General features: G+C 51.4%; 1 protein-coding gene across 3 annotated transcripts in view; it reads left to right on the forward strand.

The window, feature by feature from the left end:
- HK1 (hexokinase 1) overlaps positions 1–24,859 on the forward strand; it is a 125,855-nt gene that overhangs the window by 97,795 nt on the left and 3,201 nt on the right. For all 3 annotated transcript variants that reach the window (XM_040485233.1, XM_040485232.1, XM_040485234.1), the window contains 9 exons: positions 4,777–4,932; positions 7,379–7,612; positions 9,734–10,038; positions 11,439–11,587; positions 11,906–12,025; positions 13,391–13,486; positions 15,384–15,483; positions 18,491–18,674; positions 21,036–21,191. In XM_040485233.1, coding sequence (XP_040341167.1) covers positions 4,777–4,932; positions 7,379–7,612; positions 9,734–10,038; positions 11,439–11,587; positions 11,906–12,025; positions 13,391–13,486; positions 15,384–15,483; positions 18,491–18,674; positions 21,036–21,191 — 1,500 coding nt within the window. The remainder of the gene's footprint in view (positions 1–4,776; positions 4,933–7,378; positions 7,613–9,733; positions 10,039–11,438; positions 11,588–11,905; positions 12,026–13,390; positions 13,487–15,383; positions 15,484–18,490; positions 18,675–21,035; positions 21,192–24,859) is intronic.

Raw genomic sequence — 24,859 nt, forward strand, 5'->3', positions numbered from 1 at the left:
ATGGATGGATGGATGGTGGATTAAGCAGGAGGAGTGAGGATGGAAAGATGGATAGATGGATAGATGAATGGATGGATGGATGGGGGTAGATGGGGAAATGGAGAATAGATGGATGATGGATGGATGGATGGATGGATGGATGGATGGATGGTATATGGGGAGGTAGCTAGATGGGGAGGAGATGGGTGGTGAATAAACAGGTGGTTGGGTGGAATAGTGAAGGGTGGGGTGAAGTCAGTCTCCTCCAGTGTGTTTCCCTGTTTACTGGTCACCATAGGTCGGGTCTTGTTAAGAACAATGCTAAAGAGGTGATGGAGTCTTGAGTTACATCACATATTCCTGGAAATAGGCTACTGGCCAGAGAGTTTTTTGCCAAAGCAAATTTTTGCTCTTTCCTAGGTACCTTACCTAAGTTTTGGAGTCTTCCTTATTCTGTGCAAATGCCAGAATTTGGTTCTTGTCAGGGAGAGGTGTCTGCTCCATTTGACTGGTGGGGAAATTAAGGCAGTGTGATAGGACAAGCTGGCCCAAGACTCTCTTGAGGGTTGATGTGGCTTAGGTTTAGGGTTTTCTGCCCTATTTGAAAGTTTGAGTTTTTAGAGTGACCTTCTAGAATATCTAAGACTCATCTCTTACCATTTATGGACCAACATCATCAATGGTGGTCTGGAGGAGTGGTTTTTCATCGCCGATTGCTCATCGCCTTTACATAAAGGCCTTTTATTTATTATTATTATTATTAATATAATTATTATTATTATTATTATTTTAAGCTTATTTATTTTGGGGGAGAGAGAGAGCATGCATGCACACAGGGAAGAAGCAGAGAGAGAGAGAGAGAGAGAGAGAAACAGAGAGAGAGAGAGAGAGAATCCCAAGCCGGTTCCCTGCCACCAGCTCAGAGCCTTATAGTGGACTTGAATTCATGAACCACGAGATCATGACCTGAGCCCAAGTCAGGAGTCAGACGCTTAACTAGGCACCCCCATAAAGGCCTTTAAAAAACATATTGTAGCCCTGGCATCCCCTCACCCTACCCGCCTTCCTCCCAATTCTGACCCAGTTGGCCCGGGTCGGGACCTGTCCTTAAGAGCCTAAGAGCTCTCCAGGTGATTCCATTTTTTAACCAGGGTTGAAAATGTAAGTGTGTGGGATTTGTGCAAAGGCCCTCGGTACCCAGACGGACTCCACACCACTACATACGCGCTCATTCATTTTGACTGAAGTTTGCGTTTACTGAGTACCAACTGTATACATTTGGCCAGGAAGGGGATCGTCACGGTAGCTCTGTGGCTCCTGCCTGCACTGGTGATAACTACTTTCAGGATAGCAGGGGACAGCCCTGAGTATCCAGCAACCCTAGCCTTACCCCAGAGTTAGGAGGTGTCTCTCTAGAAGGGATCCGATATTCAGCTTCCTCCCTACCACCCTTCCACACTAGGCCTGTTCTGGTCACGTGCCTGTCTCCTACTACAGATTTGGGTCCCACCTTCTGTGATTTTTAATTCTCCGTCTCGTCCCCTCCTGTCTTCTTGGACTCCTTAATCTTCTTTTTCCGTGTCGTGTCTGGAATTTTGAATCCCGTTGCCCTATGTGATTCCTTATCACATCCTTCAACATGCAAGGAGCCACATGCCCCCCAAGACAGCAGCAGCAGTGACCATGACAGCAGGATGGTTTGACCTGCAGAATTCTTTGACCTGAACGCTAGTGAAGTCAGTCCCCAAACACATGGTTGCTCTGCCTGCTCCACGGAACCTCTCCAGAGCTCTGATCCTGCTTAGCGTGGCCTCGGACCTCTCCCACTTCTCTGGTCCCGGGCAGCCCATTGGAGCAGACCCCGGCTGCCAGGGGAGCTCCCGATCGGCATGTGAGTCCTTGCTCCCCTTGTGTGAACATGACCCCCAGCCCGCCCTTGCCAGCCTGTCCCCAGGCCACGTGGGTGTCGGCCCTGCCTGTGCCCACCGGCCGGCGGGAAGGCTGCGGCTCCTTGGTGTTTGTGGGCACTGAGTGCTAGGAGGTGAATCACGGCTTGCCTGGTTACTTGGCTTCACTTGAGCAGAGCATGTTGAGCATGTTGGTTGAGGAGCCCTGCTGTGTCTGTGAGCCTTTGGCTTGAGCTGAGCGAAGCTCATCAGAGGTGCTTTTTCCTGGTTTTGCTGCTCTGACAGGGGTTCTAGGAAAAGGGGATGTTGGGGTCCATGTATGGAAGAGACGTCGTGTAGAAAAGGGAGATCGTTGCGAGTGTCTCCAGAGGGCGAAGTGAAAAGCAAGGGGCAGAAGGTGCCAGGAGGCTGATTTTGGCTCATCCTAAGGGCAGGAACCTTTTCTGTTGTCACGCAGCCCAGTGGGGGCAGGCTGCCTCAGGAAGGAGTGAGCTGATGAAGGCAGACAGAGAGACAGGGTTGGGGGTGGGGCTGAGGGGGGGGCTGCTAGCATGACAGTAATAGCTGACATTAAATGACATTGCCCATGAGAGAGGCAGAACAGCACAGCGGTTAGAGCATAGCCTCTGGTGTTTAACTGGGACGGTGACCGTGGGCACGTTTTATAACCTCTCTATGCCTCAGCTTCCTCATCTGCAAAGTGGGGATAGTGATATTGTCTACCTCATAGGGTTTTAGTGAGGATCAAATAAGTTACTACATGGGAAGTGCTTAGTAAAGTGGGATGCGTAGCAAGGGCAGACATTCTAGCACTTTGCCCATATTAACTCCTATCCTCTGCCCAGCGGCCTTAGCGGTAGGCCCTGCCGTTATCCCCATATTCTGGGTGAGGGGATCAAGAAGTAAGTAGCACAGGAAGCCGCCGAGCCGGGATTGAGCCCCGGGCAGTCTGGCTCCTGCCTGCTTCGAGATTCCGGCTCGGGGCTGTGCAGAGGCCGTTCCCACAGGTACCTGGGGCGGCAGCTGGGCAGCCGGGCCTCAGAAAGGCCTGAGTCCTGCCAGGGATCCTCGACACAGCTGTGGCTGGGGCGGTCCTGTCTGGTCCTGTCAGGAGCAGGAACAATGGGAGCGGTGTTTCTCTGCGCCCGCGTCGGGGCGAGGGAGGGCCAGGCGCTCAGGTCCCAGCAACATCCCTGGCTCCCGGGCCTGGCTCTGAACGGAACAGATTGTTTTGCTGTGTCACAGCCAGCTCTGGGTGTGCCAGCTGGCCTCCCTCGGAGGAGAGGCAGGCCACCTGGACGTGGACCTGCCTCTCTGATCTGTCCGGCTCAGGGCTTCCTCCTGGGCCCCACCCAGCCAGCATTCGGGGCCTGAGTCTGGCTCAGGTGTGGCGCAGAGCCCTGGTCCGTGGTAGCCTCTCCTCTGCAGCGTCGGGGTCAAGGTGGCCGCTGCAGTTACAGAGCCCACGCCTCGTGCCACCCCTGCCCAGGGACACAAGAGAGGCGATTCGCTCTGTGACTGGCCCGTGGCTGTGCGCCGCCCGAGCAGCGGGATGAGCTGATTGGCTTTAAGCTACTCAGAGCCCTCCCCTGGCATTTAGGGTGAGGTCAGTGGGAGAGGAATGGGCACCCCAAAGCAAATTTTTGCTCCTTTTGGCTAGGGAAGGGGAACATGGATGCCAGGGAGGTGGCCGGTGACAGGAGTCCCATGGGAAATGGCTGTGTTTCAGCCCCATCGTCTACTCAGCCTTCCCTCAGAGAAGGCATTTACCTGTTCTGACTGAGCTGGGAAATGGAGAGAATGTTCCCCAGCCACCTCCCTTCTCTCAGGGCTTGGAGCCTCCCTAGTGGAGTGATGGAGACGAAAACCCTTTAAAAAGCATAGCAAAGGGGCACCTGGGTGGCTCTGTCGGTTGAGCGTCCGACCTCGGCTCAGGTCATGATCTCACGGTTCATGAGTTTGAGCCCCGCGTCAGGCTCTGTGCTGACAGCTCAGAGCCTGGAGCCTGCGTTGGATTCTGTGTCTCCCTCTCTCTTGGCCCATCCCCTGCTGACACTGTGTCTCTCTCTCTCTGTGTCAAAAATAAATAAACATTAAACACATTTTTTTTTTAATTTTTTTTTTTCAACGTTTATTTATTTTTGGGACAGAGAGAGACAGAGCATGAACGGGGGAGGGGCAGAGAGAGAGGGAGACACAAAATCGGAAACAGGCTCCAGGCTCTGAGCCATCAGCCCAGAGCCTGACGCGGGGCTCGAACTCACGGACCGTGAGATCGTGACCTGGCTGAAGTCGGACGCTTAACTGACTGCACCACCCAGGCGCCCCTAAACACATTTTTTAAATAAAAAATAAAAATAAAAAGTATAGCAAAGGGGCGCCTGGGTGGCTCCGTCGGTTAAGCGTCTGACTCTTGATCTCAGCTCGGGTCTTGATCTCAGAGTCGTGGTTTTGAGCCCCATGTTGGGTTCTGTGCTGGGCGTGGAGCGTACTTTAAAAAGAAAAACAAATAAATAAAAATAAAAAATAAAAGGCAGAGCATAGAGTTTTATAAGAAATGATCATATTCTCATTTCTGTCTGGGGGCCTCCTCGTCATCCCCAGTCTCACCTCCAGGCAGCCTTCCCCGCCTGTCCCTGCTTACCTCCTCTGTCCACCTAGGGATAGGTGTGGGGTCTAGAGGAGTCACCCCTCCCCCACTGCTGTCCCATCAGTCACCATTTAGTCACACGGTTGTGTGTGGTTTTGCCTGCCGGCAGGACCATGAGCTCAGAAGCCCGAGGCGGTGGCTCCCTCTCCCTCCCCTCTGTCTGTCCTATTCCTCACGAGCTGCCCCTGGGGTACCCACGTAGGAAGGACCTGACAGGTGCCACACACTTTTCTCCTGCAGGTTTGAGAAGATGGTGAGTGGCATGTACTTGGGAGAGCTGGTTCGATTGATCCTGGTCAAGATGGCCAAGGAGGGCCTCTTATTTGAAGGACGGATCACCCCGGAGCTGCTCACCAGGGGGAAGTTCAAGACCAGTGATGTGTCAGCCATTGAAAAGTAGGTGCCGCCCCTCAAGGCTTTCTCTTTTCCTTCGCTCCAGCCCCTCCCCATCCCCACCTGCACACACAGGGGAGATTAGAGCCCAGGGAGTAGATGACTCCAGTGGTGAACGAGACGCTCACTGAGCCCGGGGCCTGGGCTTGGAAGCCTCCCTGCACATAGTAGGACCTTCTGTAGACTGTGTTCCAGGGAACCCTGGGGATCTCAAGATAAGGTATTCCGTGAAGAATCAGGAATTACTAAATCCTCCATTTAGAGATTTACAGTACTCATTAGCATGGTAAAGAGAGCCCAGTTCACTTTGGCTAACTTATAATTTCCCAAACTTCTTTGATGCCTGAAATGCCCTCCCACTACTCCCCCCAATTCTCTCACCTGTTAACCGCCAGACATGTTCCCTGGCACAAGTTTGGGAAACATCGATTAACAGCTGAGACAGGGCAGATCGACATGGGAGGAAGGAGTCCAGCCAGAGACCTGACTGCTACCTTTCGGCCTCAACTTGAGAAACCCGGATTTCTCTGCCTTGACTGTTACTTGCGGGCCTTCACCCTGAGAGGGAAGAGGGTAAACTTGATCCCACAGCCGTTTGATGTGGTTGGGCACCTGCAAGTCTGAAGGACTCCTTTCTTGTGGCCGGCCTCCGTATGCCACCAGGCTCTATTCCTGGTTCGGAGACATGTAGCCAGGTGAGGCCACCTGCTGAAAGATAGGGCTAGCTTGGTGCTGGAGAAGGCCTTTCATCTCTGTACGAAGCTGTCATTGCCACCGCCCTGCGGTGGTCCTGGAGACTCTGATCGAACCAGTGGCTTCCTAGCTCTGGCTCCTGGGAGGAGATGCCTATGAGCTGTCTGCAGGTAGAGAAGGAGGCTGAGGAGATGGGACGGGATTTATGTGGACGTACTCCTCTGCCACATCCATGTACGGGCATTTACCTGAGGATCGCTCTCCTTCGGGAACTACCAGGGGAGAGCTGGTGACAGCGGGGCGCCATGATACTGAGTTCCCAGCCACCTCTCTCCTCCAGCCTCCGCGCTGGCTACTGAGAAGGGAGGGGGCAGGAGGCTCATGGCATGCCCTCAAAGTCATCGACAGAGTCAGGAAATGCCTTCCTTTTGGCCTGCTTCTGGTGTTGGCCCACTGGTTACCACGAAACAAAAGCCCACTTGAGCTAGCTCAGGAAAGCGTGTGTATTGGAATAAAGGCTTTCTCAACAAAACCTAAGCATCCTACCAGGGCAGACAGACGTTCAAAGCATTCTCTTTAAAATCGGGAGTAAGAGAGGATCCCCCATTTTTATTTAGCATTGTCTGGAGTCGTAGCCAGTGTTGAAAAAGAAAAAAAAAAAAAAGAAAAATTAAAGGCTTAAGAATAAAAAAAAGAGGAAGTAAAAGTATCATTATTTGCAGATGTTAATTGTGTGTATGGGACACCAACAATATCTAGAGGAGTGAATAGAATAATGAGAGGTAAGGGAATCGTCTGGAGAGGAGATGCCAAAGTCAATTATATTTCTATATATTGGCAATAATTAAAATGTTAAATAACCCTTTTATTTTAGAATAGTTTTAGACTTACAGAAATATTGCAGAGACGGTGCTGAGTGTTTGCCCATATGGCTGCCTGAGTTTCCCCCATATTAACATCTTACGTTACTATGTTACGTTAAAGTGAACAAAAGATATATACACGTGAATTTATGCCATCTACACCATGTCTTCTGTAATAGTAAAAAAATTACAAAGTACCTCAGAACGAATCTAACAAAAGATAACAAAACGTGGACGTAGAAAATTAAAACTTGACTGGAAAACCTCAAGGGAGTGTAAGCCTCCCAGGGCAACTCGCAGACCCCAAGCGCCAGCGGTCTCCCTGGGTCTCCTAAGCACTGAGCTCCGGGGTGGGCAGCTATGTCTCGCCTCTCCACCTCTCTCCGTGTGCCTGGCGTGTCATAACCCGGCCTACTGCTATTTTTTCTCCTATTACCTGGTATTTCTTACAGAGTAGACTCCTCCTCCTGTTCTCAGGCATTTGATGTCTTAATTCCATACCATACAACTTTTTTTTCTTTAAAATTTTTTTAATGCTTATTTTTGAGAGAGAGAGAGAGAGAGAGAGAGAGCGCGTGCGGGCACATGCACGAGGTGGGGGTGGGTACAGAGAGAGAGGGAGACACAGAATCTGAAGAGAGAGAGAGTGGGCACGAGTGGGGGAGGGGCAGATAGAGAGGAAGACCCAGAATCCAAAGCAGGCTCCTGGCTCTGTGCTGACAGAGCGGGGCCCAGACTCACGAGCTGTGAGATCATGACCTGAGCCAACGTCAGACGCTTAACTGACTGAGCCCCCCAGGCGCCCCTCACCTTTCCAGCACTTTCGAACCTCAGTGCTTTGCACTGCCTGATGTGGTCCTTAACCCACGGTTAATTGGCCTCTGACCTCACAGGAATAAGGAAGGCCTCCACAATGCCAAAGAAATCCTGACCCGCCTGGGAGTGGAGCCATCTGATGACGACTGTATTTCAGTCCAGCACGTGTGTACCATTGTCTCATTTCGCTCTGCCAACCTGGTGGCTGCAACGCTGGGCGCCATCTTGAACCGCCTTCGAGATAACAAGGGCACACCCAGGCTGCGGACCACGGTTGGTGTCGACGGGTCTCTTTACAAGACGCACCCACAGTGAGTCTGCCCTTTGCTATCATTGGTGCTCAGTGCCCATCTGGGCTAAGGACCTCCTCCAAAGGTCAGACTTTTGCACCCAGTGAAGGTTTTTGGCATACAAGATTGTATCTAGTTCTGGGCAGGAAGGTCAGAATTGCCCACTTGAGAAGTATCTGGCCCTCAGCCCGTTCTCCTGGTGTTGCTTCTGGACTGTCAAGTCTCATTTCGTAAGTCTTTTTGGGGATTTCTGTAGCTACCAGGAGCGCTGGGTGGAACATGTCTGTATCTTAAATCCTCTTGCTTACTCATATTTCGTCAACAACCTTCATCCTCACTGTAGCTCGGGTCAAGGGTGCAATGCCCACATTCTTGTTTTAGAGGCTCCTGTGAAAGGCCCCCCCCCACCCCTCAGACGTGCCTTTTTTAAACGGGCAGCTTGTTGACATTTTGCATCTGAGAGTGGAGAGCCGGAGGGAGCTAGAAGTTGTAAATGGCCCCTGTTGACGATGAGGGGCAGTCACCGTGCTGCCTCCTGGTGTAGTGAACGCCTTAGCTGCAGAAGCCTTTTGTGGTACCACGAACACGGCTTGCACATTTTTTAAAGGCTAAAGGTGAAATTCTGCGTCTATAATTATAGACTAGCTTTTAACAACAGCTCCCTTTGACGTGAGTTTCGTGCAGGACCTCAGGTACTTGGCCACCATATATACGAAGCGTACATAGAGTGGCCTTGTGACGCCCTCACTCCAGTTCTAGCGGGCGCTGAATAATAAACGTTGACTTAAATGGAAATCATTGTCACGAGGGGGCAGGGTTTGAGCTAGTCAGATGCTATTGTCCGTTAGGTTCGTAGTTTTATTCCTTCGTATTTTTAAAGTATTTGTAAAATTTTCGATAATGGAGCTAGCTATCATTTTTTGGGGGGGGTGGGTGGTTTCTCGGCAAATGTATGGACAAGAAAGCTTAGGGATTTGTAACATCACATTAAAAAAAATTTGTTTTTAATCGTGGGAAAATACACAATCTAGAATTTACTATCTTAACCGCTTTTGAGCGTACAGTTCAGAAGTGTTAAGTACATTCCCACTATTGGACGACCAGCCCCACCAGCCACCCCCAGAACTTGTCACTGACAGGGTCACCTTTTAATTTTTTTTCTTTTAACGTTTATTTATTTTTTGAGACAGAGAGAGACAGAGCATGAACGGGGGGAGGGTTAGAGAGAAAGAGGGAGACACAGAATCCGAAACAGGCTGCAGGCTCTGAGCGGTCAGCACAGAGCCCGACGCGGGGCTCGAACTCACGACCGTGAGGTCATGACCTGAGTTGAAGTCAGACGCTTAACCGACTGAGCCACCCAGGCGCCCCCAGGGTCACCTTTTAAACGATAATGTTGATTAAATGCGTTTTGTTTTAGGAGTATCGTCTATTTGGTACACAGAAACGTTAGATAGTTCACAAAATGACAAAGAGAGTAGAAGTTACGTTTAGTCCTGCCCCTTGGCATTGATCACTGCTAATATTTGGGGTTCTGGTTTCCCTGTTTCCCTTGGCAGGCAGCCTTCCATCCTGATGACCGACCATAAATTTTGCGGAGGCTCTGTGTCTCATTGAGTCCTGTCCTAAAGTCCTCCTCTAGCCAATAGAGAATGTCCAGACCCTTGGGGGCAGAGGGAAAGGGCAGGTGAAAATAAAAAAAAAACAAGAGTGGTTATGAGTGATTGTGGAGCCTGTCCCCAGCGCCAGTAACCAGTCTGAGCTGTTGACGAAGTCAGTGCCTACCCCACCACTGTCTGGAGATAGTGTCAGTCCTCCTGGACTCCAGGGTGAAGTCACAGGCCCAAGGTCACCTGAGGTGGAAGTTGGAGAGCTCACCTTTGTCTCCTGATGCATCTGATTCCCAAACACCGGGCTGCTAATGAGAGTCCTTGTTTCTGCGTGTGACTATTTCATTTTTCCTTCTTACTCCTCTGCATTTGCCAGAGCTTTTCTACAGTGCATGTGTATGACTTGGGGCATGAGCAAATCAGTTCTAGAAAACGGAATTAAGGTGTGGGAAAGGAAGGGGAAGCAGAGGTCCCTGACAGATGGCGCAGTCTAACTATTGTGGCACGCCCCCCGCCCCCCCCCCCCCCCCAGGTATTCACGACGTTTCCACAAGACTCTGAGGCGCTTGGTGCCCGACTCCGATGTGCGCTTCCTCCTCTCGGAGAGCGGCAGCGGGAAGGGGGCCGCCATGGTCACCGCGGTGGCCTACCGCCTGGCCGAGCAGCACCGGCAGATCGAGGAGACCCTGGCCCACTTCCGCCTCACCAAGGATATGCTGCTGGAGGTGAAGAAGAGAATGCGGGCCGAGATGGACATGGGCCTGAGGAAACAGACGCACGAAAAGGCCGTAGTCAAGATGCTGCCTTCCTTCGTCCGGAGCACTCCAGACGGGACCGGTGAGGGCCTCTTCTGGGGACCAGCATACCCCTCCTGCTTCTCCTACCAGCGACCGAGTGGGGCGGAGGGAGGTTGGCCTCTCCAGTGGGTGTGTTTATTTTGGCAAGAGCTGGAAAACTCACTCAGAACCTCTGTCTTCCATCTTTACCACCGACTTGCCCCGTGTGTGGCTCAGGGCAGTTAACTCTCCCTGGATCTGGCCTCCCAGGCAGGCACCATCTCGAAAACCACAGTCCGGCTCACAATTAGAAAGTGTTCTTTAAAGAACAAAACCGGGCCTCTCCCACAGCACCGAGATTGCTGTGGGTTCTCTCGCACACACCGGTTAAGCCGCGGAAGGAAAGGTACCCGGCGCTCCCTTCCTAAGTCCTGACACGGTGTGCTGGGGGCAGACAGAGGCCTGGGGCTTTGCACACCCAGGCAGGTTGGAGAACAGAATCTAACCCTTGACCCGACCTTGCCGGTCCTGAGTTGGGGCTGAGCCCTGTGGAGACTCTGAGGGGCTTCTCGGGTGCGTCCTGGAAATAATGAGTATTTGTGATAGGAATTAGGTCCTACGTACAAGTTCCTTGTTGTGGCATTATAGTATTGCTTTATAAACCACCCTCAAACCTAGAGGCTAAAATACCAACCACCGATTGTTGCTCCTCTGGGCCAGGCTCAGCTGGTCTCTGCTGGACTCATTCATGAGTCTGTAGTCACTGGTGGGTCAGCTCAGAGGCCTCCCTCCCGCGTCCGACCGTTGGCAGTCAGCTGGAGCGCAGCCGTACCTGGCCACGTGTCTCATCCTCCGGCAGGCCACCGGGCTTGTTCGAATGGTAGCAGCAGGGGCCGTGAAAGAGAGGACCGACTTCAAAGCCTCTTGGAGGCCGAGGCTGGGACTGGCTCAGTTTCGCCTCTGCCACACTCTGTCGGCCAAAGCCAGTCATAAGGCTGGGCCAGAGCCCAGGGGAGCAGAAATAGACTCCCATCTTTTGATGGGAAGGGCTGCAAAGTCACTTTGCAGAGGAAAAGCACAGGGAAGAGAATGACTGTGCACATTTTTGCAAACCCTCTACACACCGATGTAAATTGCTAGTTTTTGTACGAGCTTTCCTCAAATCGCGTCATCGTTGCCAAGCTTTTCAGTAACCCTGGAGAATTCTGTTTGTTTATTGTGACAGGTGGTTCATCCATGGGTCTCTCGTCCTTCTAGCGCGGCTCCAAGGTTGTGGTGGGCAGTGAGTTAGTGCCTGCCCCTCCCTGAGCCTGAGCGATGTGCCAGAGGGAGGATTTACAGTTTCTCCCCCGTATTTAATGTAGCCCTCCCCCCACCCCGAAAGTCTCGAGTCTTTGGGTTACTGGCTGCCAAGAGGCACTTAGCTGTTTTTGATGTTCTTTATGTTCTTGGCGGCAATAGAGCATGGTGACTTCTTGGCCCTTGATCTTGGAGGAACGAATTTCCGTGTCTTACTGGTGAAAATCCGCAGTGGGAAAAAGAGAACGGTGGAAATGCACAACAAGATCTATGCCATTCCCATTGAAATCATGCAGGGCACTGGGGAAGAGGTGAGACGGTTTTGCTTTTCTACCACGGTGGCACCCGCGTATCACCTGGCCAGTGGCATTGGCGGTCCCCAGAACCTGCCACGTGGCTCATGCAGCTCTACAGTTGTATCCTGGTAGCCTGGAAGCATCAGGCACTTTCGGCAATGCTGGGCTTATGCTGTTCAGGGGACTGCGAAGTTCCCGGAGGGGTACTTGCTCTGCATGTGTCGGGAGGGTGTGTGCGTGCGTGCGTGTGTATGTGTGCAAACGTGCACTTGTACGTGTGCACTGAAAGCATGAAACCAGAGAGCTCGGGTCATCCCTTCTTTTCTTCTAAAGCTGTTTGACCACATCGTCTCCTGCATCTCCGACTTCCTGGACTACATGGGGATCAAAGGCCCCAGAATGCCTCTTGGCTTCACGTTCTCATTCCCCTGCAAGCAGACGAGCTTGGATGCGGTAAGTCTCTTCCCTGTAGGAGCAGGGAGGCGCTGACCACCCTGTAGTGGGCTGGCTCTTGAGGCTTTCTCCAGGCTCACTGTCCCCTCGATGTTGGGAACGGCTCACATGTCACAGCGGGTTGGCCCAGGCTTTATGTCACGCCCTCTAGTTCATCTTGAGACTCTACTCATCTTTTATCATGTGGAGCGAGTCCCCCCCCCCCCCCCTTGTGAAAGCCTCCTGGTCCTCCAGGCAAAAATGTCTCACCCTCCTCAGTGTCCCCTCATCCTTTGAATGTTGCCTCGATGATAGTACTTTTCTCATAATTATTACGGATTGCATCTTTCTTTCCTGCTATGTCGGGTGCTCCTTAAGCAAGGACCCCCGTGCCCTGGCACAGAGTTCTATCGGAGGAAATACTTAATAAATGTTTGTTCAGTAAATGGGATGAAACAGGGTCCAGGGTCAGGGCTTGAGCACCTGCTGAGTACTTACTAAACGCTGGGTACAGAGCAGAAGGTGACAGTTCCCATCCTCAGGGGGCCAACAGTCTAATGGAACCCCAGCCTTCCACCTGCCTCTTAGCACTGGGCTGGGTGGGGGGGGGGTACCTGGTGCAGAGGGAACTGAGTGTGCAGTCACAGAGGCAGGACCCAGCCAGTCACGCTGGAGGAGCCACAGGGGCCTCGTAGAGTCACAGGTGCAGGTATGGCCAGGGAGGAGGCCCTAGAGGGAGCATCAGGTCACAAAGAGCCCTAGGCCAGGGTTTATGGCCTACGATTGTCGGTTGGCAACACGAGGGAAGCCAGGGAAGGCCACCTGCCTCTGGAAGCCAGTTAATCAAGTCCCTGTGCTGACTTGGGGCTTTTTCCTCTTGAGCTCGTTTAGATCTCAGCAGTTAGATCCATATAAACTTGTGCTTTGCAGCTCTTAAAGGTCTGATGTTTTTTTAAGGAATTCACTTCCACCGTCACCCGTATTCATCGTACCGAGCACACACCCAGCAGAAGTATAGCTTCATTCAAACCTGAAGTTTACTTTAGGCAGTAACAGAGTCACTGAAAATTTGCATTTCTCCATTTATGTTGTCGGCAAACTGTTCTTTAAGGGAACTAGTTGGTTATACCAGAGGCTGCACCGTTATCCTTCTATGCCTCAGTTTCTCCATCTGTGAAATGAGGATTATAAACCAGACCGCCATGGGGATGGTTAGGAGAGGGCGGGCCTGCGGAGGACTGCCTGTGTTTTACTGCTTTGTGCCTCAGATGTCCTAGCATAGTGTCACTATACTCAGGAGATACTTGGGAGGGAGGGAGTGAAATTTTATATCCTACTCATACGGGCTAATTACACAGGATTCTCCTGGTGCCTCTCCTGTTTCAGGGAATCTTGATCACCTGGACGAAGGGTTTTAAGGCAACCGACTGCGTGGGGCACGATGTAGCAACCTTACTAAGGGATGCGATCAAAAGGAGAGAGGTGACTATTAATTTTTTTTTTTTTCAACGTTTATTTATTTTTGGGACAGACAGAGACAGAGCATGAACGGGGGAGGGGCTGAGAGAGAGGGAGACACAGAATCGGAAACAGGCTCCAGGCTCTGAGCCATCAGCCCAGAGCCTGACGCGGGGCTCGAACTCACGGACCGCGAGATCGTGACCTGGCTGAAGTCGGACGCCCAACCGACTGCGCCACCCAGGCGCCCCGAGAGGTGACTATTAAAAGGATGTTTAAAAAAAAATCTTCACTGTTTTTTGGGGGTTATAAAAATTGTACTTGCTTGTCGTAAAGAATTCAAACAATGCAGAAGCATGTGACCTGGGTTAGAAATTCCCCACACTGTCAGCAGTAAAGCGGAGGTGAACGGTTTTGTGTTGTTGAAGGGTAGTCCAAGAAAGGTGAAATCACGATCCTCCTACAGCTTGGAAAAGAAAAGCAGCTGGGCCCAGCCTGGTGCTGTCAGTCAGCCTTGGCGCCCTCCTGTTGGACACCAGTTTCACTCCATGACTGTGACGGAATTACACAAGAATAAGACAAATCTATACCATGTCAGAACTCCGCACACACCCAGAATCGCCCTGCTTCCAGACAGCATCCAATCCAGAGCCAGCCCCACTCTGAACCCTCCCGAAAGCCCCCGACCTGGGCTTGGGTCCTGTCCGCCGTGAATGCTTTCTAGCTCGTTCTGAGATGCTCCACAAGATGTGCCGCCCGTGTTGCAAGCAGTCGATGTACCCAGCTTTGTTTGCCTGTAGGCGTGTCTCTGCTCTTTGGCTGGAGGACATTGGCAAAACAAAATGAAGGATTCTAGAGATGAACTCATTAACGAAGGGATTAGTCGAATAACTAACTTTAAATTTTTTTTTTTTAATGTTTATTTTTTGAGAGAGAGAGAAAGAGAGCACGAGTAGGGGAGGGGCAGAGAGAGAGGGAGACGCAGAATCTGAAAAGCGGGCTCCAGGCTCTGAGACATCAAGCACAGAGCCGGACGCGGGGCTCGAAGTCACAAACCTCGAGATCATGACCTGAGCTAAAGTCGGACGCTTAACCGACTGAGCCACACAGGTGCCCCCTGGCTTGCTTACTTTAGTTCAAAAGAGCAGACAAATGACCAGGTGGTGGGGAAGGCTGGCGTGAATGGCTTTTTGAAAGAGGGATTGGTCACACCTGGCAGAATATGCTAGACAGCCTATATCCCTTTGGAGAGAAACCTGATGGCCTACTTGGGCCCATTTCACAGCCCCGAATGTTGGCATTCTTCCAGTTTACTTTCTGTGCGTATGTCACCACACACACATTTTGTAGTGGGAATCCTGCTGTATATACAACCTGCGTATTTCCTCTGATAGGAAACAGGCATCTTTTCCTGTCACTACCTAGAGACCAACCCCATTCTTTTCCTTGGCCGCACAGGATGCCGGTGTTTGCTAGAACCCGTGTTTTATGTCGCCCCTTTCGATTCTGTATTTAGATGGTTTCTCTTTTGGGCCCGTGTAAGTCATGCAGTATCTTTGGGTACCTGCATGGCTCTATCTGAAGGACAGATTCTGAGAAATGGATTTGGTGTTTCTGTTTTGCCTTCTGAAAGACTGTCACACTCTACACTCCTAGGACAGAGAGAGCTATTTGGCCACCGTCGCTTGGCTTTTCTCCACACGGCAGTTCCCTCCAGGCTGCCTCGCCAGTACTCAGCATCATCTGTGAAATGGGGAGAATACTTTCTTTAGATCTCAGATTTCAGATACAGCACTAATAGTAGGTGTTTAGTCAGTGGAACATTTAATTAGCTTTTTAAAGTCTGGTAAGGAAACTATTCTGGAGGATGCATCAGGCGGCGCTGTCCCTCCCCTAAAGCTGTGTCCCTTTCTTTCCGAAGGAATTTGACCTGGACGTGGTGGCTGTGGTCAATGACACGGTGGGCACCATGATGACCTGTGCTTATGAAGAGCCTACCTGCGAGGTTGGACTCATCGTAGGTGGGTGTCCCAGAAAGTCTGTCTCTGGGGCAGGGACGGCTGGGTTTTCCTGTTCTGTGGGACCTTGAGCCAGCAGCTCAGTCCCTGCGTGGGACACTATCTGTCACTGTTGTCTCCGTGCCACCTTCAGAGTTTGGACCAATGTCACAGAGCTCTCCAGGGGACTTTCTGCTCCCCAACACTCACCCCAAGGCTATGACCAGACTCAGCTCAGAAACGGAGCTCTCTGGGAACGAGGCTCTGAATGGCTCACATGGCTTGGGTGGACAGGGTGGGAACACCGGGGCTGGCCCGGCCATCAGGGCAATGCCGGGCGTGTACAGAGGGCCAGCGGGTGGGTGCTGTGGGGTCGGGGCCCGCCATTGGGAAGGCAGCAGAGCCCTCCTTCTCCCCTGACTGTGGGAAAAGGCCAGAGAGGAGCCTCGGGCACCATTTTGCCTTTGGCAGCCACTGTCTGTGAGCAATGCCAGCCACTTCAGTGGGCGGCAGAGAGGGTGCTGTTCCCTTATAGTCCAAACACGTCAGGGGCCTGGGCTTGAGAGCACATCGTTCCTGAAGCATGTTGATTTGCGCTGCGAGAGAGAAGACCAGTTGTCCACTTGAGCCTGCTCCTGGCGTCAGGATGCTGGAAGGCCCTGCTTCTTGGCCAACTGATGCGGGCCCCACCCGGACAAGGAAGGGTGGCAGGCAGCCCCGTGGCAGACTGGGTGCCAAGTGTCTGGGAGATTGGGATAAGGCCCCCACAGGCTGCCTTCCTGGTGCCCGAAGACCTTTTCATTTGTGAAGCCATTTTCGGCTCCAGAGGAAATTCAGAAAACCAGGGAGGAGCTGCAGGTGAAAGGTTGTGGGGGCCCGGCTCCGGAGCTCTGTTGCTTCTTCCTTTCTTTCGCAGACCTCTCTTTCCCCACGCAGCCCTGCTCTTCTGCTTACGAATGGGCTTAAGTGTGCCTTGTAAATCCAGAGTGACACAGCACATTCCCACTGTCCGGCCGGGCCTGGCCTTCCTGCCCAGTTCAGGGCCGCCGATTAGCCATTTCTGGCACCAGAGCGAGCTGGTGGAGGTTCTCCACGGCTCCAGCTGCATTCATTCACACCTGCTTTTTTCTCTCTTCATCCATCGATGTCTTCCGACACCCACTGGCGAGAAGTATGATCTATGTGTTTTGGCTTTCTGTGCACCCCTTGCCATTTCTGGGGCTTCTCTTCTCTCAGTTTCCTACTTTGCGGTGAAGGGGCACAGAGAAAACAAAACCTAAGAATAATCCAGTTACCCAGGGAGAAGCATCTGCGAATTCTACTCCTTTCTTTAAAGGGGAATGAAAACAATCAAAGCCCTTTTGATCTAGCCAGTGGGAATGGCCTTGTGTCCCCCAAGGGTGTCGAAGGTCCGTCTGCATCCCACCTAGGATGGGTTGGTGGCACTCTGGTGGCACTTGTGACGGAAAGTGTGGACCTCGAGCCAGCAGCAGCAGGCAGCAGCGTCGCCTGTGGGCGGGGCGTGTTAGAAATGCAGAGTCTCAGCCCCACCTTCTGAATCAGAATCTGCATCTTAACAGGCTCCCCAGGTGATCAGAGGTGCATATGAAAGTGTCTGTGGGAAGTATTCCTTAGTTAGTTGGTTGGTTTTAAAATTTCTAGTGCGGGCAGGGTGGACCTGGGTGGCTCAGCGACTTTGGCTCAGGTCATGATGTCAGGGTTCATGAGTTCGGGACCTGCGTCATGCTGTATGCTGACAGCTCAGAGCCTGGAACCTGCTTCGGATTCTGTGTTTCCCTCTCTCTGCCCTTCCCCTACTCGCACTCTGCCTCTCTCTCTCTTTGAAAAATAAATAAAAACATTAAAAAATAAAGTAAATAAAATAAAATTTCTAGTCCGTTCACTGAGACAAGGCCAATGACCACAGGCTTGGATGTCATGGCACTTGAAATTGCTGTGAAAATTTTAAGGAATTTTTAAAAAATGCTTAGTTTTGAGTGAGAGAGAGAGCGTGAGCAGGGGTGGGCAGAGAGAGAGAGAGACACAGAATCTGAAGCAGGTTCCAGGCACTGAGCTGTTAGCACAGAGCCCGATGTGGGGCTCGAACCCACAAACAGCGAGATCATGACCTGAGCTAAAGTCGGACGCTTAACCGAGTGAGCCCCCCCCCGGGCACCCCTGCTGTGAAAATTTTAGAAGTCTTCCTCTCTGTTTCTACACTTAACTCCTCATGGGCGAGACCTGCAAACCCTTTGTGGTGTCACCCCGGTCTTTGCGGGGCCACAGCCTCAGTAGCCCTGTTGTGGGGAGTTCAGGGATGGAGACCAGAGGCTCAGAGCCTCTGGAAACTGTATGTCCGTCAGATTGTGTGCATGCAGAATGTGTGCATCTGGAGAAGTGTTCCTTTTCTCAGAAGAACCCTCTGATTTTCAGAGAGGGCCGTGACACTGAAATGGTGTCACCTTTAGAAAGGTGCCACTGACGTGCTGAGGACGCTGGCCTTCCCTGAACCAACTGTGGGCTTCATTCTGGTACGCACGGGAGGGTGGACTGGGCAGGCATAGCCCGTGACCATGGTTGATCAGTAAAGATAAGCAGACTTTCATGGATGATAGTAGACAACCTCCAGTGTAATGTTTTACATACATGCACATGTGTACACAGTTGTGTGTGTGGAGAGGAGAGAGAAGGCAATGTCCCTCCAACTTGAATATTGCCTAAACTTTTGCCGTTGAAGACACAGGGCCCTGTTGGAACACCGTCTTCCATTAAGGTATATATGGCCCTGCCTGGGCAGGTAAACACACGAGGCTCTTGATGTTGACGTCTAATCGGATGCTCTCTGACTCTCCTTTTGTATTTTGAGGTTTCCCTGAAAAACCTGAGGCAAGCGAAGCTGTTGCTTTATTCGTCTCAAAAATGTATCCCGTACCTGGGGAGCCCCAGGCCCCGGAGCCTCCCTGCCTCCCCGCCTCCCCGCCTCCCCGGGCACGGTGGCACAGCCATTCATCCCCCTCCTTGTGTGTTGCAGGGACTGGCAGCAACGCCTGCTACATGGAAGAAATGAAGAATGTCGAGATGCTGGAGGGGGACGAGGGGCGAATGTGCATCAACATGGAGTGGGGTGCCTTTGGGGACAACGGGTGTCTCGATGACATCAGAACTCTCTATGACAGACTGGTGGATGAATATTCTCTAAACGCTGGAAAACAAAGGTAATGGTGCTTGGTAGAGGAAGAAGGGACGGTGAGGGCCTAAGGCTGCATTTGGTCTGTTTCAGTGGAAGAAGTTTCTAGTAGGAGAGGAGTCTGGGACAGAGGCGTGGAGACTAGTCCCTCAGATTCCCTCCTGACCTTTGCTTTTGGTTCAAGGAGAGCAGAGAACCAGGAGGACGGGCTGCCGCCTTGATACGAGTGGGCCCAAGTTGACGTCCTGGTGTCGTGCCGCCTCTGCCCGAGTACGCCCAGAGGACGAGGTGGCAGTGGCCACACCGCTTCCCTCAGCGATCATGTTCATCCTGGAACATTCTGGCCTTCCCGTTGCTCTGTGTTTCTTCCCCAGCAGACTAATAGAAACCTCTTGGTCAGCAGGGTTTTGTTTTATTTAGTGGAAGTAAAACACACTTGACCTGCAGTTGTCAAAGGTCAAGGTAAATTAGGATGTGGCCAGTGGGGTTGAGGGGCTTCGGCTCTGTTCATCCTCCCCCAGCCTCCTGCACTGCCTCGTGGCTGTTTGGAGCTTGGGTCCCAGAGACTGTCCCTGAGATGGCAGTATCTGTCCTCCCTGCGTAGACACAGATGACTCCTTGTCTCAGGCTCCCAGGACTCAGGCCATCCTCTGCTGTCACCAGGATTGACTTGGTCCGAGCCGTGTCCCCAGGAGCAGACAGAAGGAATGGCGGCTGGTGGGGGGGAGGGGGGGGCATCACCTCCCACATAGGAGCTGTTCTCCAGCTACCCTCAAGATTCTTGCTTTTTCCAAATACCACCTGTGTTGTTATTTACTTAATGTCTTTCTTTAAGTCAGCTTATATTTTTGATGTAAGTTTAACCAGAGAAAGAAGGGAACACGAGCGTTATCATAGATGATAATCATAAAGTGAATCTAGGGAAGGTCAGCATCATTCGAGTCTAGCTCCTGTTTCCTACCAAAGAGTCTAAACGAAGACCCCCCCTTTGGTAGCTGGGAAGTAGCAGGTGATGGAAGGGGTTAAAGCCTCGTCAGCCTGTACTGAGATGGCATTCTGGATGGTGTGAGAAGGACTGGATGGAAATTGATCATAATAGTGCAATCATGATTTTTCTGCGAACCACCTGAAATCTTTTGGAGGACCCAGCGGACTCTTCCCAGTCTGGGGACACTGGGACCGGGCATGTGCCATGGAAGCATTTAAATCCCTTGTCATTTCGGGGCACCTGGGTGTCTCAGTTGGTGAAGCGTCTGACTCTTGATTTCAACTCAGGTCATGATCTCACGGTTCATGAGTTTGAGCCCCACTTTGGGCGCTACATGTCAGCACGGAGCCTGCTTGGGATTCTCTCTCCCTCTCTCTCTGCCCACCCCAAAGTCAATAAATAAACATTAAATCCCTTGTCATTTCTGAGGCTCTTGAGCATGGCGAGAGCTGGAGTTAAAAGCCCCGGGAACAGGTTGCCCTCAGGAGTACGGTAGCTGTTTGAGCCCTCCAGCCCGTGTGTGGCTTCATCCCTGTGCTGGGGGCTTGACTGGTACTCTGGGCTTTTTCAAAACCTTCCAAAAATCTAGTAGGAATTGTCCCTTCATTGTCTTCTTGTCCCTTTAAGACTCAGACCAGTTGGTTGCTTATTCTGCAGATATTTATTGAGCACTCGACTGAGAGCGTAGCACTGGGCTGTGCTAGGCCCTGGGCCTCCAAGTTGAGCAGGACACATGCTCCAGCCTCTCCAGGCTTTCGCTGCAGACCATGAGTGCAGTGTGCCCGTGTACCTTGTGAAGAAGGGAGGGTGTACGGAAGTGGAAGCCTGAGAGAGGCAGATAGAACCTGGTGCGGGGAGGAGGACAGGCCTCAGGGAGGAGAGTTTTGAGCCGACAGCTGGAGCGGGTTCTGCCAGGCAAAGGTAGGAGGGCAGGCGAGGAGGGAGACCGTCCAGCAGCTAGATGCGAACGCTGGTGGTTTCGTTTCTTTAAAAAAAAAATTTGCTTTTATGTTTATTTTTTTTTGAGACAGAGAGAAACAGCATGAGTGGGGGAGGGGCAGAGAGAGAGACAGAGAGACACAGAATCCGAAGCAGGCTCCAGGCCCTGAGCTGTCAGCACAGAGCCCGACGTGGGGCTCGAACCCACCAACTGTGAGATCATCACCTGAGCCGAAGTCAGACGCTCAACTGACTGAGCCACCCAGGCGCCCCTGGTGGTTTCGTTTCTGATCCTGGGGAGGGTTGAGGATCTCTCAGCACTTCCTGGCCTCTCTCTGCCTCTGCTGAGGAGCACAGGGCCTGGTGCACAGGCTGGTGATGCCCCCGAAGGGCAGGAAGATGCCCGGGGCTACTGGGAGACCAAAGGCTTCACAGGGACACCCGCCTCGGCTCCTGTTTCAGGTTTGAGAAGATGATCAGCGGTATGTACCTGGGTGAGATCGTCCGCAACATCTTGATCGACTTCACCAAGAAGGGGTTCCTCTTCCGAGGGCAGATCTCTGAGCCACTGAAGACTCGCGGCATTTTTCAGACCAAATATCTCTCCCAGATTGAGAGGTGAGTGATGAAGGGCTTCCCCGCAGGCCTGCTAGAGGTCCGTGTGGCATGGAGGCACCTCAGGGGACATTTTGTCATTTGTGAGGGGGTCCCCCCCTCACCCCGCTCCGGAGTAGTAGCCCCTGAGCAGCTACATATTGAAATCATAAAGTTTTATTATCCATGATTTTCCTTTTAATTCATTCTTTATGTGGGAGCTTTATATATATTTGTCTGAGGTCATGTGTCTGAGGTTATAGACTCCATTTCAGGACAGCAAAGGTGCATTTTAGAGCCCGTGCTGAAGGGCACGGGGTCCAGTAGAGCCAGGAACCAGGGCTCTAGTCCCACCGCATTCATCTGAAAGGCAGCTTGGGATCGCACAGTTTAGTCCCCCAGTAGGCACGGCCCCCACCAAGTTGCTCTGCCTTCCTCCCGTTTTCTCGTGTGCAGTGATCTCTCTGTCCCTGCCTTTGCCCTCTCCCGTGGTGAGCCGTGAGACAGGGTGCGGGGTGCTCTGCAAAGGTGGTTATGCCAGAGCCACCTTATTTGTAGAATGGCCACAAAAGCGACATTAACGTTGGCTGCGCTGGAGCCTGCTCCTTGCTTTCCCCGGTGCCTGCATCTGTAACCTGCATGTCAAACTCACTGGCCACCAGAACCAAAGCGGTGAAGCGCTAGCAGCAGACGGAAGGCCCTGGAACCTGGACACCGGCGGGCTGCAGCGCACCGATTGGCGGCGTTTCACAGCAGTGGGGGAGGGAGAGGCAGCAGCCGGTGCCGTGTGCTCGTTACAGATGGGGAAACCGTTCTCACCTCTCGCTCATTCCGAGCGCAGCCAAGAGCTAAGTGAGGAAGATAGGAGTCTAGAAGAACCAGAACAATATCTCTGTGAATACTTTTGTTCACATTTTTTTACTGTATTTTATTTTTTAAAAGATACTTATTTATTTTGAGAGAGAGAGAGAGCACGAGAGCACGGGGGAGGGGCAGAGAGACAAGGAAAGAGAGAGAATCCCAAGCAGGCTCCACGCTGTCAGCGCCGAGCCCGATGGGCTGCATCTCCCCACCATGAGATCACAACCTGAGCTGAAATCAAGAGCCAGATGCTCAACCGACTGAGCCACCCAGGCGCCCCTTGTTACTATTTTCTAATTGTAAAATATACATAACGTGCAATTTACCATTGCAGCCATTTCGAAGCGCACAGTGCAGTGGCATTAAGTTCCTTTGCAGTGTTGTGCCACCACCCTTGTCCATCCCCAGAACCTTCTCATCACCCTGAACTGAAACTCCCTACCCATGAAACAGTAACTCCCCCTTCGTCCCGCCCCCAGCCCCCGGCGCTCACCCTTCTACTTTGTGTCTCTGAATCTGACTGCTCTAGGTCCCTCATGAAAGTGGAATCCTACAGTGTTTGTCTTCTTGGGACTGGCTTATTTTACTTAGCATAACGTCCTCAAGGTTCATTCATGTGGTAGCCCGTGTCACAACTTCTTTCCTTTTTTAAGGATAAAAATACTCTATTGTACATTTAGACCACATTTTGTTTATCCATTCATCTGTCCGCAGACGCTTGGACTTTTGGCTGTTGTGAGCAACATTTCATGTAATCATTTTATTTTTAACTCTTGAGGAACCGCCATACTGCTCTCCAGTTTCCAGTTGCTGAGCCATTTTACATTCCCACCCACGGTATGGGTTCCACTTTCTCCACGTCTTCGTCAACACGTGTTATTTTTTTCCGTTTTTTAAATTATAGCCACCCTAATGGGTAGGAAGTGGTGGGGAAGGTCTTTCGAAGAATAATATCAACATGAATGATACTAGAATTTAAAAAAGAACAATAGCAAAGAAAGAAATTGTAAAGAAAAAATTGCAGAATTTAGCTACATAGCTTATGTAAGTTAAAAAAAAATTGGGGGCACCTGGGTGGTTCAGTCGATTAAGCATCTGACTTCAGCTCAGGTCATGATCTCACAGTTTGTGAGCCCGAGTCCCGCTTCGGGCTCCATGCTGACGGTGTGGAGCCTGCGTGGGATTCTCTCTCTCTCCCTCTCTCTCTGCTCTTTGCTCACTTGCACGCCCCCCTCCAAAAAAAGAGACAAATGGCAACCAAACCTAAAAGGCAAAGAGCAAACTAAGGAACGCATTTGCACCATGAATGACAAGATGCAGAGTGGGGGCGTGGTGGGGGGAGCTTCGGCAGAACCGGTCTTGAGACCCGCTGTGTTGCACTGGCTATATGTGCTTTGAGTAAGTTACTCAGTTTCACCCAGCCTCAGTTGCCTCATCTTTAATTTTTTTTTAATGTTTATTTTTGATAGGGAGAGAGAGAGAGAAAGCATGCGTGGGGGAGGGGCAGAGAGAGAGGGAGACACAGAATCTGAAGCAGGCTCCAGGCTCTAGGCTGTCAGCACAGAGCCCAATGTGGGGCTCGAACTCACAAACCGCGAGATCATGATCTGAGCCAAAGTCGGACGCTCAGCCGACTGTGCCACCCAGGCGCCCCTCCTCATATTTAAAATAGGAATAACGCTACATGTGTCAGTGAGTTGTTAAGAGAAAACGAGGTGATGTATGTAAAGCATTTGTCGTGTGCTACGTCCTCAAAAAAGGCTGGCTGCTCTTACCACCCTTGTCATCATTGTTGGTCACTGCCATCTCTTTCAATTTAATAATAACAAGACAAATATCCCAACTATCCTTGACCTAACAGGTAGTTCATGTGACCAAGAAACACATTTTTAAAAAACGGTCATGGGGCGCCTGGGTGGCTTGGTCGGTTAAGCGTCCGACTTCGGCTCAGGTCATGATCTCACGGTTCGTGAGTTCGAGCCCTGCGTCGGGCTCTGTGCTGACAGCTCGGAGCCTGGAGCCTGTTTCAGATTCTGTGTCTCCTTCTCTCTCTGCCCCTCCCCTGTTCATGTTCTGTCTCTCTCTGTCTCAAAAATAAATAAACGTTAAAAAAAAATAAAAAAAAAACGGTCATTCTTTCTAATAGAAGAGCTCAGATCAAACTACAGTATCACGCCATTACCACCTTTTTTAAAGCTTATTTATTTATAGTAGTCTCTACACCCACCACGGGGCTCAAATTCACAACCCAGAGATCAAGAGTCACGTGTTCTTCCGACTGAGCCGGCCAGACGCCCCCATTACCATGTTTTTAAAAATGATCCCTTCCACTGGGGACAAGTACAGCCAAAACTCAGCTGGAGGGAGAGAAAAAAAAAAAGAAATTGATGCAACCTCCTGAAAGGCACTTGGCAATATGTGTCAAAATCCCTTTGACCCAAAAACGTGTCCTAAGGGAGAAATCAGAGTTGCACACAAAGATTTGTAAATGGGAAACTTTGTCAGAGTGTTACTTCACGATAGCAGAGAATTGCAATCAACGTCAAGTTTCTCTAACCTGACTAAATAAATGAGGGTGCGTCCCCAGAGTGGAAGGCCATGGCACTGTTTCCAGTCCTGTTCTCAGATAAGGATGTGGGAAGTTGCTCACATGTGTGAAGTAGGAAAAAAAGTCGGCAAGAAAATCACATATAAAAGATGAGCCCATTTTGCATATTGTAAGAACAAAGATAGTGATATTTAGGAAAAGTAGATTGGGGGGCACCTGGGTGGCTCGGTCGGTTAAGCGTCCGACTTCGGCTCAGGTCATGATCTCCCGGTCTGTGAGTTCG

Source organism: Herpailurus yagouaroundi, unplaced genomic scaffold, assembly GCF_014898765.1.
Source record: "Herpailurus yagouaroundi ecotype Mexico unplaced genomic scaffold, PumYag 163, whole genome shotgun sequence".
Classification (NCBI taxonomy): Eukaryota; Metazoa; Chordata; class Mammalia; order Carnivora; family Felidae; genus Herpailurus; species Herpailurus yagouaroundi.